Raw genomic sequence first — 15,261 nt, 5'->3', positions numbered from 1 at the left:
AAGGTACCTATGTGGGAGCTTGATTAAAAAAAAGCTCCTTGAGTCCGATGGAAAGTGAGAAGGGAATGAAGTATGACTGGCTTGCTTCTAGCCTCCAAAAAGATAAGTTCTTAGAAAGAACTTACCAATAAGAGAAGGGAGTTATCATGTGTGAGAAATGTTTCAGGGTGAGAAATCCCAGGCACTGAGGGAGGTTCTAGTAGGAAAAGACATATTATTGTACTTTGTTGGTGGGACTTGAGATTGGTATAAGCTTTTGTGAAGAATACAGTAGCATAGATTAAGGGTTACAAAACTGACTATTCCCTTTGATCTAACAGCTCTATTGCTATGTTTTTATCATAAAGATGACATGAAAAGAAAAATGATACTATAATGTACAGAAATTTTTATAGTTACTTTATTTTAATAAAAAAGAAAAGAAAATCAATATATCTATCAATTGGAGAATGACAAGTATTAGGATAACAAGAAATGATCAAGTCAAGTCATAAGCAAGCATTTATTAAGTGTCTAGTACATGGCACACATTTTACTATGTCCTGAATACTGTCAATAATAATGAAGAACAGAAAGAGATAGGGAAAGACTGCTATGAAGTGATGGAAAGTGAAATCAGTCCCCAAATAGCATACATACTGACTACCACTGTATAAAGAAAAAAAACTAAAGGCAACAGTGATGAAAATGCACATGGAGTTGGAAAGTAAAAGAACAACTATCTTTATTATTTATTAACTCTTAAAAATTCCATTTTGCTAAAATAAGCAGTTTTATAATTTGGTGATTTTTCTATATGATTTTATTATTTGTTTGTTTGATCATTTTTATTTATGGAATAAAGTTGACAATAAAAGTAAATTAGTAGCAGCAGCAACATCATTTCTATAAGTATAGTACTTTTTGGCCTGTAAGTGGTGAGGATTATTCTTTTGATTATTTGATAATATAAGATTTATTTCTCTTCAGTTTTTAGTTAAACATAAACATTTCTTTTCTTTTCTATAGAAGAATGATTTTCAAGTTAGGGCCTAATCTTTCCTTCTCTGAGGCCTGTGATTTCTCTTTTAGAACATGGTTTAGGGGCTTCATTTATTCTTATTTAAAAAAATGTTTCAATTAGACAGACTTTTTGAGATCCAAGAGTGAGTAATACTATATTTACTAACATAGTTCTTTCCACACAAACATCTCAAAAACTATTTGTTGAATGAATGAATAATAACAATATACCAAATCTAAATATTTTGCTATAACAAGGCTTATTGTTTTTCACAGTACATATGCTGATTTCTTCTGGAACCAGTTTGGAAAAATTGGAGAGTTTGGTTTTAGTGTTAGTATGTAGGTGGGGAAAAAACCAGGTTGAATTGTCTCAATTGTATAGCAGAGCATGAATAATTGCATAATTATATTCATGGTTTTCCCAGGGGAGCTCTTGGTTAATAGTACTGTATTTTAAATGACAGCATACTGTTACTATCTTTGTGCCTGATTACTCTCAAGACTAATTGATTGTAAATGGTTCTTTTCAGCCTTCTCCTGTGCTTCTGGTGAATATCTAGAAATGAAGAACCAGGTTTGCAGTAAGTGTGAGGAAGGTACCTACTCCTTGGGCAGTGGCATCAAGTTTGATGAATGGGATGAGTTACCTGCAGGATTTTCCAATGTTGCAACATTCATGGACACAGCAGTGGGTCCTGCTGAGAACAAACCGGATAGCTGTGACAAGTAAGAAACTTAAAAAGGGCCAGTTAATGTTGACTAAATAATAGAAAAGAGTATGCTTGATAATCTTTGGAAAATTGTACATTTTTATGATGTTCATTGGTGATGGTTATTTAGGATCTGCAGAAAAATTTTGTCCTATGGGATTCTAGAAACATGTATAGTGCATCTAAAAAGTAACTGAAATTGGACAGGATTGATGGACTTGGTTGCTTCAATTGGGATAGTTCTTCTCAAATACTTCAGTGTGGCCACAGGTCTTTTGGTATTAGTATTCATAGAATCATAGCTATATTATAAAAATTTTCAGGATTATCTTATCAAAGAATTAATAAGAAGGGGAGCGGATATGGATTCATAAAATGTATCTCTTTTCTGAGTGGTACTCATTAAAATAACATATCCCATATTCTGCTTATAAAAGTAGCATAAACAAGTTACAGTTTTGGTGTTTAAACATCTCAGCTAATTTTATGTGTTTGAGCATTTGCAAAAATATTACTATAAAAAATGTAAGAAGGATAAAAATTTTCTACATACTGTTAGAAATTGCTTCTTCCTGTGAACTTATACAGGCTAATTCATCTTTTAAGATTTCTTTTGAAAATGCATCATCTAGATTTAAAATATGATGTAGGGGAAAGAAAGATATTTTTGAAGTTGGAATATCTGGGAGAACATGCAAACTAGATCTGACATGTATTACTTGTGTGACTTGGGCAAATCACTCAATCTCTTTAAGATTATTAATTACTTTGGGAGGCCATTATACATTGGTAGAAAGAGCTCTCATTTCCCTATTCCAATGAAATCACAGTTTGGTCCAAAAAAGTCTATCATGATGAACTCCAAACTCTTCTTCTGAAGTTGAGATTTTATTATCATGAATATACTCTAAACAAACTTCTCAGTGTGTAGAGATTAGACTAATGCATTTTTCATCTGAAATTTGGCTTTTGCATGACATTTATGTTGAAAATTCAACATTAGAAAGGAGTTTGCTTAGAATCCTAAGACCTTAAATTAAATTTCCCCTTTTTAGAAAAGATTCCCAGGGAACAAACTATAAATTACAGTCAGAAATGTGCTGTCGAGTACCCTTATTAGCTCAAGTGAGCTAATTGTTAATTTTCAGTTGGGAGTATTTACATCTTTGAAACTGGCAAATGCTGTTACTTTGGGTTTGATTTATTCTTTTGCTTACTGTCTAGACTTAGAGAGGTTAAAAAAAAAGTCAGTGCAATTTAAACTTACAAGTGGTGTGTGTGTGTGTGTGTGTGTGTGTGTGTGTGTGTGTGTGTGTGTGTGTGTGTGTGTTTAGAGTCTGTTGTTAAACATTTATCAACAAAAAACTGGCTATATAGCATTGACAGTCCAATGACTTGAAGTGAAGTACATCATTAAGGAAGATGGGACTTTGTGTGGCAGGCTATGACTAATTGTTAATGAAAAGTTAAGAAGCATGCCTCTATTTTGTCTACCTTATTCTACCTAAAAAGAATGAACAGTTAAGTATTTTTAGTGATCACACTTGAGGTGATAAATTGCTACCTCAAAGCCATCAATCCTAGAGCTTCTCACCAGATACAAGAAGTTAGGTGGCAGAGGGAATTTACATTTTCCTGTAAGATGTATGGGGTTTGAAGGCTGCTGCTGAAACTGTCTCCTCTTTGCATTGCCCAGTACTTTGGCTCATGAGACAATATCTTTCTTACCCCAGTCACATATTTGAATGAAGAGAAGGTACTACTGTGCACTAACATGATATTCTTTTTGGCTTTGATTTCACAGCTCTTCCTGGATTCCTCGTGGAAATTACATTGAATCAAATAGAGATGACTGCACAGTTTCTTTAATCTACGCAGTGCACCTAAAGAAGTCTGGTTATGTCTTTTTTGAATACCAATATATTGACAACAACATCTTCTTTGAATTCTTTGTAAGGGGTTTAAAACGCTGGAATTTCTTCTGTTCATCCTCCCCCTCCCCAACTTCTCTAGATACTTGAGATTTTAAATGAGAAGGCACAGATGAATTTGCTTCCCCTTTCTATCTTTCACCCCATTGCCTATGTAACCAGAATCTTACTGATCTCTTATAGCTGCTTGTATTTCATTTATTTTTAAATTGCATATCTTTTTATCTAAATTGCTCTTTTAAAAACAGGTTAGTGCTTTGCCCTCTTTCTACCTTTGGATTGCTGAGGAAAGTGAAATAATGTGATTAGAAATTGTCTAATCACATGATTTTACTTTGCGAAGTGATAATTGACAATTTCACTTTCTTTTTATAGCTGCTAATACTTGGCCTTTTGCTTTGAATTTACTTTTATTGAAATTTCCTGGAAAGTTCTCTTTTATTTGGAGTTGTCACTGGCACTACTTTGTTAAAATCCCATTGTATATATTTATAGAAGCTTCAGCTTGAATTTAAAGGGCTCTTCTTTTTTCATAATAGTTTAAAATGTGCCTCTCTGTGAGATTTAATTAGTCATTTAGATATATTCATATGTAATATTTCAGAAATGCAAATGAGTTTAGAATTTCTGTGTCTGGGGGCCTTGTTTATCTCAAGGGTGACAATTCACATGTGATTTGGAGAAAACTGGCAAATGGGATCATAACAAAGAATAGTAGCTATTTTAACTGATTTAGCCACTATAGATAAAAACAGCTGCCTAATTGTCATAAACTGGAAAATATCTGTTGTGGCTCAAGTGGCTGCAAAAACACTGTACCCTTGTGTTGAGGTAAATGTGTTTTCCTTTTCTTTCCTTTTCTGCCCCTTCCCTTCCTTTTTCTTCCCTTAATTACAAAAATAGTTTTAAAATGAGGAGTTGGATGCAATGATATTTAAATCCCATTCCAGCTCTAAAATTCAATGAAATATTTAAAGTGCTAAACAATACCCAAGTGGCACACATTTGCTCTTGTAGCAACCACTTCATTTGTGAAATGTTTCCCAGAGTAGACAAAAATCTAATGGTTTATATCTTGTGCTACCCAAACGGAGTCATAAAAAATCAGACATGACTGAAAAATAACTGATCAAATTGGAGACTCTGTGGATGCGTAAGTAAAAAGAAATTGGGAAGAGAAGCAGGTATTCAGGTGGTTTGAACTTCAGCTCCTTCCTTTCCTCCTTCCATCTCTCCTCTTCCCTCCCTCTTTTCCTTCTCTCCCCCCTTCCAATGAGTTGAGTTAATAAGGCACAGGCTAAACTGGCTAAAATTTCCAGATAATCTCTTAACTCAATATTCTGTGCTGCCTATAAAGGCAAATTTTGGGAGCCCGCTTTGGATAAGCTCCTTTAAACCTCTTTATCCAGTCTCTTTAATTTCTCTACATCAGTTAGTCCACAAGGATTTATTAAGTGCTTACTTACTGTCTGCCAGGTATGTAGTAAGGCCTGCAAATACAAGTAAAAAGAAAGTCCCAAACCTCACAGTTTTGATTCTAATGAAGACAATATAAAAAGAAGCTTAAAAGTTGGTGATGAGAATAGTGGGATGGTACAGGATACACATCATCGGGGAACAGGGAGGAAATCTGGAGACAACTTGGGGAGAAATGAGCCCTGCCTGGCTTGAACTCCTTCTTTAAATGGAGTTTCTGGGAGGAACCATCCAATCAGAGGGAGAGCAGAAGAGGTATGAATTGTTCTAGAGCTAGAGTAAACTTCACGTTGCAGAGCTGGAATACAGTAGAGAAAGTTCAGGGAGCAGCCCTAGGAGGAGTGAGATATATAAGCAAGCTTTGGGGTCTTTCTTAAATGGAGATTCTAATTTCATCTCTCCCATGGAAAACTTGTACATGCTTTGAGATCTATAGGCATAAATTTCCTTTTTTTTTTTTTTTTTTTTTTTTTTCATTGCACTGGTGATGTTTTTGTTTACCCTGGTGTTTAATGATGTCTAGTACCTCTGTTTCCTTGTTTTATCAGCCCAAGATTCCAAGGCTGCTTCTGCTCTTCACCTTAAGTCTAATTTTCTGGCTCATTCTGTTGATCCATGATGAGTAATAGGGAAGAAATGACAATGCTTCTCATCAGCAGGATGCAAACAAATTTTTGTATGCTTTAAATGGTCTGCAACACATGAAATTTGCTCAAGCAAGTAGCCATGAAAATTATAAGATGTTGGAGCTAAAGGCAATTTTAGAGGAAACTAGAGGCAAGTCTTTCCATTTACAGATGAGGAAACTGAGGACCAGAACAGTTAATTAAATAGCCCAAGGTCATTGAGTTAGTTTTTGCTGTTTAGGATTAAAATCCAGGTCCTCCATTTCCTTTGCATTCCTTTGGGAAAAAATGTCTTTGCATTATACCTGCTAGGTCCCTATTAGTTAAAAAAAAAATCCTGAAATTGTTGAATTCTTAGAATTCTTACTACATATTTTTATTGAGCTATTTATTATATTTTACACAATTACAACTTTGAATAATGTTAATTCAAATGCAGAAGATGACGTCAGGGAATTCCTTATTGGCACTAATTAGAACCTAGATATATTGGGTTTGATCTTTGGTTCAAATTACTTCTAGCTAAAAGAGTAGTTAGTAATCCAAGCCTTATTTTTTCCTTGGGTATATTCAGAATTTTGTTTGTTTTTAATAATAGATTAAATTCTTCCCCTGTCATTTAATACCTATGTGGCCTCTGGGTCTCAGCTATAAAAGCAGAGGGTTAGACTAGATGGCCCCTGAGATGCCTTCTGAATTTAATTCTGTGTTCCTCTGATACGTGTGACTTTTTGAGTACTACATAAGATCCATGATTCTCCTGGTATTCCTCTACTGATACGGATTTCAATCCCTCCCATTCCGTAGAGAATAGTTCTGTTGAATTGTGGCCAAAAGAATTATTCCCAGGGTGGGCAGCCTTCCAGTGAAGAGTCTTCTGCAGGAACTTAGCAAACCTGGTCCTTGGATAATGACATAATAGATAACAAAGTCTCTTCCTAATAATTTCCAACTTTTGCCAGAACTTCACTGGCATAGGTTTGAAGAATTCAGTGTCACTTTCATGCCATGAAGAGGGATAAAAAGATAACCTTGATATTTGGATAACTTAATATTGGTATTCACACAGCTATTATATTTATAAAGGGCATACTTTTAAATGCTATTAAACCAGAACTGCTGGGTATCAACATTCTTGGGAATTTTGGAGGTCAGAGTCTGTTTTCTAATACAATGACCCTGATTAGTGTGAATAATGAATCCACTTGTATGGATGAAATGTTCAACTGTAGACTGCATATTTCTACTAGACCAGAACCAATGATACCATGAACCATATTTTACATTTTACAAATCAATGACCATATTTTATATAATCATAACTTTGAATAATGCACTTGGAGGAATCATTATTTGTACTAGATCTTTGTGAGTCATCCCCATTCCCAGTTTTATTTTTTAATTAGTAAATATTTTTTCTCTCTTGCCTATTTAAAAGGGAAGAAAAGGGAAAAAATACAAACTTCCTGAGATGACTGTGTAAAGTCAAATAAAATAAATATCCATATTATCCATGTCCAAAAATTTCTTGTTGTGCATTTTGAATATATCACCTCTTTATCTGGAGTCAAGTAATATGCATTGACATAAATCCTCTGGACTAGTGGTCATTTTATTGATATGAGATATCAAGGCTTTCAAAATTGTTTGCATTTGTAATGATATTGTTGTATCAAGTGTTCTGCAACAGTAGTGGCAGTTCTTCAGAGTATCCTTTTTTTCCTGATTAATTTATGTGAGGAGTTGATTTGTTGGAACTAGGATCAAGAAGAAGGTGGAAAGAGCTGCAGAGGGTAGGAGGGTATTCCCAATGGAGGTGGGAATAAGAGAGAACTCTAATTCTGATTTTCAACTCTGTTATTCAAACCAGGGCAAAATTTCACTTTGTTTTTCCTCTTCAATTCCCATGATCCCTTATTTTTCATAATTTCATGTTTTCTCCCCTTCTTTTATAACTTAGAAGCATAATATTCTAAGAAAGAATTATATTAAGGGAAAAATTTTTTTACAATGACATATACAAAAGAAATTAGTAAACTATTAAAGAAAAGAACTATACTGTCCCAAATAAGAGGAATGTTGGGAAATCATGTTAACCATAGTAATTATTAATATTTAGTAATTTATGCACATGTATAATCTATATAAAATTGATTACCATTTTAGAAAGAAGAGAATTTAGAATTTAAAACTTTAAAAAAATTGTTAAAATTTATTTTTACATGTAATTGGAAAGAAAAAAAATATTATTTTAAAAAACAATTTGGATAAGATCCAACTTATCTAACACTGATAGTTTTTTTTTTTTTTTAAATAGCAATGTAGGGTTAACATTTGCTGTAGAATAAAAATTCAGGACTTTGATATAGGTCTTACTCATCTACCTATTCACCTGGTTTAAGTAGTAATTTGTTGCAGGAAAACCGTCTATTGGTAACATTTTGATAAGCTGTTTAATTTTTGGTTCTTATTGACATGCTACTTTATGTAGCAATCTTTCTGTTAGAAAGTATTTACAACTACTTTCCAACTAATCCAGCCTTTTCATACTTCTTACTGTCATAAGAGTTTCCTTAAAATACTAACAACTGATTCATAGCAGTAGACAATCTACATATAGCTGCAGGGCTTGACTTTTTTTTCTTTATCATCCTTTAAACACCTGGAGCTTTGTTGTGTGTCCTGCTGGGGGATTACTCATGATGAGCCATATCTGTTTAAGTGTTTATAGTTAGAATTTTTTATGCACAGTCCGTGCTGGCTACAGAAGCACATGAAAATTATTCCTCAGGATACTCAATTAGGGCCTTTGTGTTTAATTCACAGATACAAAATGATCAGTGCCAAGAGATGGACTCCTCCACAGACAAGTGGGTAAAATTGACAGACAATGGAGAATGGGGTTCTCATTCTGTAAGTCTTATGATATTTTTCCTTTCTGATTTTCATTTTTTTCCACTTACCTATCCATATTTGGCTTTAAATAATTTGACAGCACAGAGAAAGAAACAAAACTGGATGCTAATTAGGAGTAAAGTATAGACACTTCCTCGTCATGGGTCACGAATGAATTTGCCTTCATTGAAGTTCAGTGAAGGAAAAGGGAAATTGTATTCAAAGGAGTACTATTCTAGAGTCAGAGTTAGGTTTGCTTTTCAACTCTGTAATTTAGTACTTGTGTGATCTTGGGTAAGTCACTTATTTTCTCCAAGTCTCAATTTTCTCATCTGTAAAATAATTTAGACTAGATGGCCCTTGTGATCTCTTCTAGCCCTAAATTCATAAAAATCCTATGAATTTATAGTGTCTTTAAAAAATTCCTTCTGATATAGATTTTTATTGTTCCTAACAACCTCAATTCCTATGCCTGTTCCTCCAAGTGGGTAGAAGATGTTGTTCAGAAATCTTCTCTGACTCTTTGTGACCTGTTTGGGGTTTTCTTGGTGGAGATAATGGAGTGGTTTGCCATTTCCTTCTCCAACTTATTTTACAGATGAGGAAATTGAGGTAAATGGGATTAATTAACTTGCCTAGAGTAACACAGATGATAAGGGTCTGAGGCTGGCTTTGAACTCAGGAAGATGAGACTTCCTGCACAAATCCACTGCACATTCAACTTTGGGCAGGAGATAGGCTATAACAAAATCAGTATGTTGAGGGCTTTATACTAATGAAAGTTAGAGATTGCTTTAAATTTCACCAATGAAACCTTTTTTTTTTTTGAAATGCTTAAAAACAAGTACAACTAATAACTACATTACAATTGGATGTGCTAGAGCAACTGTATCAGCATTTATATCTCAGAAACTAGTCAACTCCACAATTCAGGACTTGATTTATTTCTTTGTTGATTGCAAAAATTTAAGAAAATGATGGTGAAAATGTTAATAATATTATTACACTTAAAAGTGTGTTATGAGGACAGGTTTTTTGTTTTTTGTTTTTTTGAGAACTAGTTGTTAAACATTTAATAGCACACTTCTAGTATGATTCACCAAATGTATCTGCATACTTCAACATACAGCAACAAATTCTTTGAGGCTTAATGGAATGTCCTTTTTCCAGGCATTTCTTTATCTGGGTCCCCTGAGTGATGCTAGTGTCTTATCAGGCTCACTAACATGAATGCTCCTTTTAGATTGGGAAGGTGTAAATTCCGCTTGTCATCTGAAAGCTTTCTTTGCCTTCCCTGACAGAAGGTGAAAAGTACTTCTTCAACTTTTTTTGTACTCCTGGGCAAGATAAAATGGGTGGCTGGTGTGAGGCTTTCTTTAATGTAGTTTCTGTTTGCCCATTTTTTCATTGCACATCAGAGGAAAGGTGCTAGGTTGGATAATAATAGATCTATGAAAAGTGTTCTCCTCTTGAACAAACCTAAAATGCAGAGGAAAGTTAGCTTAATTTTAAACTTAGAAAAATGTCTGTAGGGGGAAAAACAGCAGATAGAAAACAACTTTAGATATCATCAGACTTAAAAGTGACATTTCCAGTGCTTGGACAGATTCAGTTGCAGGATGATAGCGGGATGGACACACAGAATTGGGTATCCTCAAGAGTCCTGCCTGGTGCAGATCCTCAGGTCAGATAAATCTGTCCCAGTCAGGTGCAATTGTGCCAACAGAGCAGTGGCAGGGCAAATTTGTTTAGGCTTGGGAAGTGATAGGAATGGAATCCTCTGGGGGTGGAGAATGGAGTGTGATAGAATTCCTTTTAGTGGACTTCCATGTCTCTTCATTCCCTGCAAAAGTTAGTGTGACTGCTGAGGGGAAGATATGGATTTCTCTAATCTGTTTCCTCTCACTCCCAGTCCCCATTGAGTGTTTTAGGCGGGGATGGACTTTTTAATGGGTAGAAAAAGGGTGGAAGGAAGGGAGAGGATTTGGGGCAGCTAGATGGCACAATGGATAGAAGATCAGCCCTGGAGTCAGGAGGATCTTAGTTCAAATTGGGCCTCAACAACTCTCTCACCAGAAGTTAGTGCCTCGGAGCAAAAGCCTGTCTGCTTTGTACTAATTATAATTTGGCATATCAAACTAGGAAATCAAACCTAGAGAAATATATGTTAGCAGTCACACTATGTTCTTGTTGCTCTTGTTGCTTCCCAGTTTAATGAAATGATTGGTTTTAAAAGAAGTGAACAAATTCATTATTTATCTTTTTGTTTTCAGAGCTCTCAGAGAAGTTATGAGTAGCTGATGATTGTGTAGATAAATGTATGATTGAAACTTTCACATTATAAAACAAGGCCCTTAGTGTAAATAAATATTTCAAATAAAGGACTTTGTTATCCTTTTTAGCCTCAAAAATGTGAAAATTTCCCTCTTCTTTGTCTTATTCACTCCATTCAGGAGCTTGATAAAGCTTTCCTTCATAGATAGTATTAAGGTAAATTGTAGTAGAGTCCACATCTCTATGAAGTCTATGTCATTGGTTTTAAATTAAATTGGTAGAGGATATAAATGGATTTGTTATTTTCTAGTAGAAAATGTACAAAAATAATTATAACAGTTCTTTTTTGGTGACAAAGAATTGGAAATTGAGGGGATGCCCATCAAGTGGGGAATAGCTAAACAAGATATGGTATGTGATGGTGATCCAATATTATTATGTGCTAAGAAATGATGAGCATGAGGTTTCAGAAAAACCTAGGAACTCTTATATGAACTGATGTAAAGTGAAATGAGTAGAACCAAGAGAACACTATTCATGATGGCAATATAGTAAGAATGACCAACTGTAAATTATTTATTTTTACCAATGCAATGATCTAAGACTATTCCTAAGGAACTATGATGAAAAATGCTTCTTCTAGAGTAAAATTGATGTAGTCTGCATCCTGAAGAATATTTTTAAAACTTCATTTTTCTTGCTTTTTTGCAATGACTAATTTGGAAATAGATTTTAAATGATTTTCATATAACATTAATATCACATTTCTTGCTTTTTTAATGGATAGAGGAGGGATGAAAAGGAGGGAGAGGATTTGGGACCTGAAATGAAAAAAAAAAGGGTGTTAGGTACAGCTAAATTGCACAGTAGATAGAACACTGGTCCTGGAATCAGGAGTTTAAATCTAACTTCAAACATTCAACACTTCCTAGCTGTGTGACCCTGGGCAAGTCACGTAATCCCAAGTATCTAGCCAAACACACACACACACACACACACACACACACACACACACACACACACACACTCTCACATAAAACCAAAAAAGTATGTTAAAAAGTAATAAATTAGGGGGGGAAATGGTGTTCGTGAATAGATTGTAAGCTTTCTGATATGTTTAGAAGCAACACAGACTTGCCTGATTGCAGTGTTTTCTTTTATCTTTACAGGTCATGTTAAAATCAGGCACAAACATATTATACTGGAGGACCACGGGGATTCTCATGGGGTCCAAAGTGGTGAAACCTGTACTAGTGAAAAATATCACTATTGAAGGTATATTCATCACATACTTCTTCCTCCCATGTGATTCTGATTTGTTCATTTATTTTAAAAAATTTGGTAGTAGATAAGATGTACTTTTGTCTCATGTTCTTTAACTTTGTAAAAACTGTTTTTAGTATGGTATATCTATATAGCTATAAATATATATGTATATATAAACTACATGTAGCTTTGATATAGTTTTTTGAAAGATGAATAAAAGTGAATTAATGTACTGTGTGCCAAGTTGGATTTAAAGAGAACCCAGGGTTGTTCCTTGCTATATGCCATTTGGTTTTTTGCTTGTAGGATGTCATTTTGTATGCCATTATATTTCCACTTTATTTAAAAGATAAGTACATGTCTTGTGATTTAACTTTTAACTATTTATTGAGAATCTTCTCTGTGTAGAACAATATCTTAGGCAATTGGAGCAAAGGAAAAAAAAAACTATTATTACTGCCTACAAAGAGGATACAATCTACTGATGGAGATAAAAGATATAGAAAAATCTTAAGAGTTGATAGGAACAAATCACATTGCTTAGTCCTTTCCTGAAGTTGATTTGTACAGAATTCTTGAGGAAATCAAGTGATACAAGAATTCATGAGCCTCGGTGGCTGTCCATTCTGCATCTCTTTACCTTGTATTGTTAAGAAGTTCTTTCTCAGTTTAACTCAAATTTGTGTCTTCCTAATTTCTATCCATTGCTCCTAGGTTGTCCTCTTGGACTAAAATAGAACAAACTTAATCTCCCTTCCATATAACAGGCCTTCATCCTTTATTTCCTTTTGTCTTCTCTCCAACATCAAAGTCCCCAGTTGTTTTCATTGATCTTCAGATAGTACAGTTTTGAGGTCTCTCACCATTCTAATTGTCCTCCTCAGGATGTGTCCTCCTGTCATTGTTCAATGTCTTTTCTTAAACGATAACTGTGAACTAAGATTCATCCCTGAGAGTTCAATACATTCCGCCAGCTGTGGTTCAAATGGAACAGAATCTATTTATATTTCTAAGAGAGGTCCAAAGTGCTATCTATGGCAGTCTAGGGGAGGAAAAAATAAATTCTGGCACAGTGAATCAGGAGAAACATCATGGAGAAGATAGCATTTGAATTAGCCTTGAAAGATGAGTAGGCGTTTAATTGGTAGAGATGTGGGGGAGGACATTCCAGGATATGGAGGCAAGGAAAATGCAAGATGTGCTTGGGAGATAGTATTTGGTCAAGATTTTTTTTCCTTCTTGAGCAAAGTGTGTGTATGACAGACTATATTGTGGGGAAGAAAACAACAACAATGCTGCTGCTTCTTTTGTTTTGTATGGTAGCATGAGGATTTCAACAGATAAGATATAAGAACTCTACTGAGTCTTTGGAGCCGTAAGACTCATCTTTGGAAGTCTTTCTTTGGTGATTAATTTCTGCATTAGGAAACTGAATCTGGCATACACACACACATGTATGCAAGAGAAGGATTAGAGGAGAGAGAGACTGGAGATTATGGGGAGGCTTTTATAATAGTTTAGGTAAGAGATAAATAAGATCTGAGCTTCATTGGTGATAGTGGGAATGAAAATAGGACAAGTGGTAAGATGATGAAATAAATCTACTCTTTTTTAGAGGTATTGAATTTGAGGAACAAAGCAATATATCACATTTAGTAGCTGGTTGAAATAAGGCTGGAACTGAGGCTAGAGATGTAGATTTAGGAGTCATTTGAGTAGTGTCACAGTAAAAGTTTAAGGATAGCAAGAAAGGAAGAGTCCAGAGGCCAGGGAAATTCTCTTTATAGAAGATAGAAGGAACAAGACAGAAGAAACAGTCAGATGTAGGAGTACTACCAGGAAAGCACAGGCTCATGGAAGTCAAGGAGAGATTAACCATAAAAAGAAAGCACAGTGGGGAAAAAACCCCAGCTACCACAGAATTTGGAGTCAGACAATCTGGATTAATACTTAATACTATAAATTTAATCTAGATTGGATCTAGATTCGGAATTCACATTCAAGAAACTCAGACGTAAAGGGGGGTGGATGCAATTTATTACTTCTCAGAACCTTGATTCAAACAAAACGTAAGGAAAGAGACAACTTGCAGCATAAAAGTAATACACAATTAACAAACACAGTGATCACCATAACAACAAAGACAATATAAGAAACAAACAAACATATAACATCATCATCACCAACATCTGAATTTCTTGGCTGGGAGAATCCCTAGTCACAGCCATTTAAAGTCTTGAGTGGGGAAAAATTATCCCAGGCAAAGTATCCCTTCAAGGGTGAGATTCTCAAAGTCCCTTTCCACTAACAGGTTTTTATAGCTAAGAACAAAGAAGGCACTATACTAAGTATTCTCATTTGATACATGACTCTTGAGACAAAGCAGTCTTCCAGGTGCAGGATGCTTCATCTCGAGGGACCCACTTTCTCTTTCTATGCTTTCTGGCATTTCATTAGATAACTGCAAGCATGTTCTCAGCAAAAATGAGACATGGCTGAGACACACTAATATTCTCTACTCACTGGGATTCCTTACAAATATCTGTATGTTGATGTATTTCTCTACACCTCAGTTTCCTCTTTTATAAAAATGTGTAACTTGATGACTTTAAAGGTCATTTCAAGTCATGGAGGAACAACCAATCATTTGATCTCTTTCAGCTTCCATTTCCTCATCTCTCAATGAGGACTTCCTCAGGTTGTTCATGAAGATAAAAATGAGATATTTATAAAACTATTTGTAAATCACCATCCAGTGTGTAAATTATCTTATTCTTATTAATATCTTATTATTAGTAAGTTTATGATCTCCTAACACTAAAAGTAGATGAAATGATACTACCAAAATAGATATTACAGAGACACCAAAGATAAACCAAGGATAAACAAACACCAAGGAGAAAATACTATTTGATTAGGGACTTAAGAAGTTATTGGTGAATTTCGTGGGAACAATTTCAGAAAAATGAGACCCTAATGCAAAACAGATTAAAAAGAATGACTGAGTATCAAGAAAATGGAGAGAATGTTTAGGTGAGTCTTTCAGAAAAAATCTTTTTTTTTTACTTTAAAGGAAAA

General features: G+C 34.6%; 1 protein-coding gene across 1 annotated transcript in view; it reads left to right on the top strand.

Annotated features, from left to right (window-relative positions):
• The first annotated feature begins 1,535 nt into the window (after positions 1 to 1,535).
• ELAPOR2 (endosome-lysosome associated apoptosis and autophagy regulator family member 2) overlaps positions 1,536 to 15,261 on the top strand; it is a 90,270-nt gene continuing 76,544 nt past the window's right edge. The window contains exons 1-4 of the mRNA XM_052000654.1: positions 1,536 to 1,731; positions 3,520 to 3,667; positions 8,575 to 8,661; positions 12,087 to 12,192. Of these exons, the coding sequence (XP_051856614.1) occupies positions 1,568 to 1,731; positions 3,520 to 3,667; positions 8,575 to 8,661; positions 12,087 to 12,192 (505 nt within the window). The 5' untranslated portion in view covers positions 1,536 to 1,567. The remainder of the gene's footprint in view (positions 1,732 to 3,519; positions 3,668 to 8,574; positions 8,662 to 12,086; positions 12,193 to 15,261) is intronic.

This window comes from Antechinus flavipes, chromosome 5 (assembly GCF_016432865.1).
Source record: "Antechinus flavipes isolate AdamAnt ecotype Samford, QLD, Australia chromosome 5, AdamAnt_v2, whole genome shotgun sequence".
In the NCBI taxonomy this organism is placed as follows: domain Eukaryota; kingdom Metazoa; phylum Chordata; class Mammalia; order Dasyuromorphia; family Dasyuridae; genus Antechinus; species Antechinus flavipes.
This window is presented reverse-complemented; position numbering and strand designations above follow the sequence as displayed.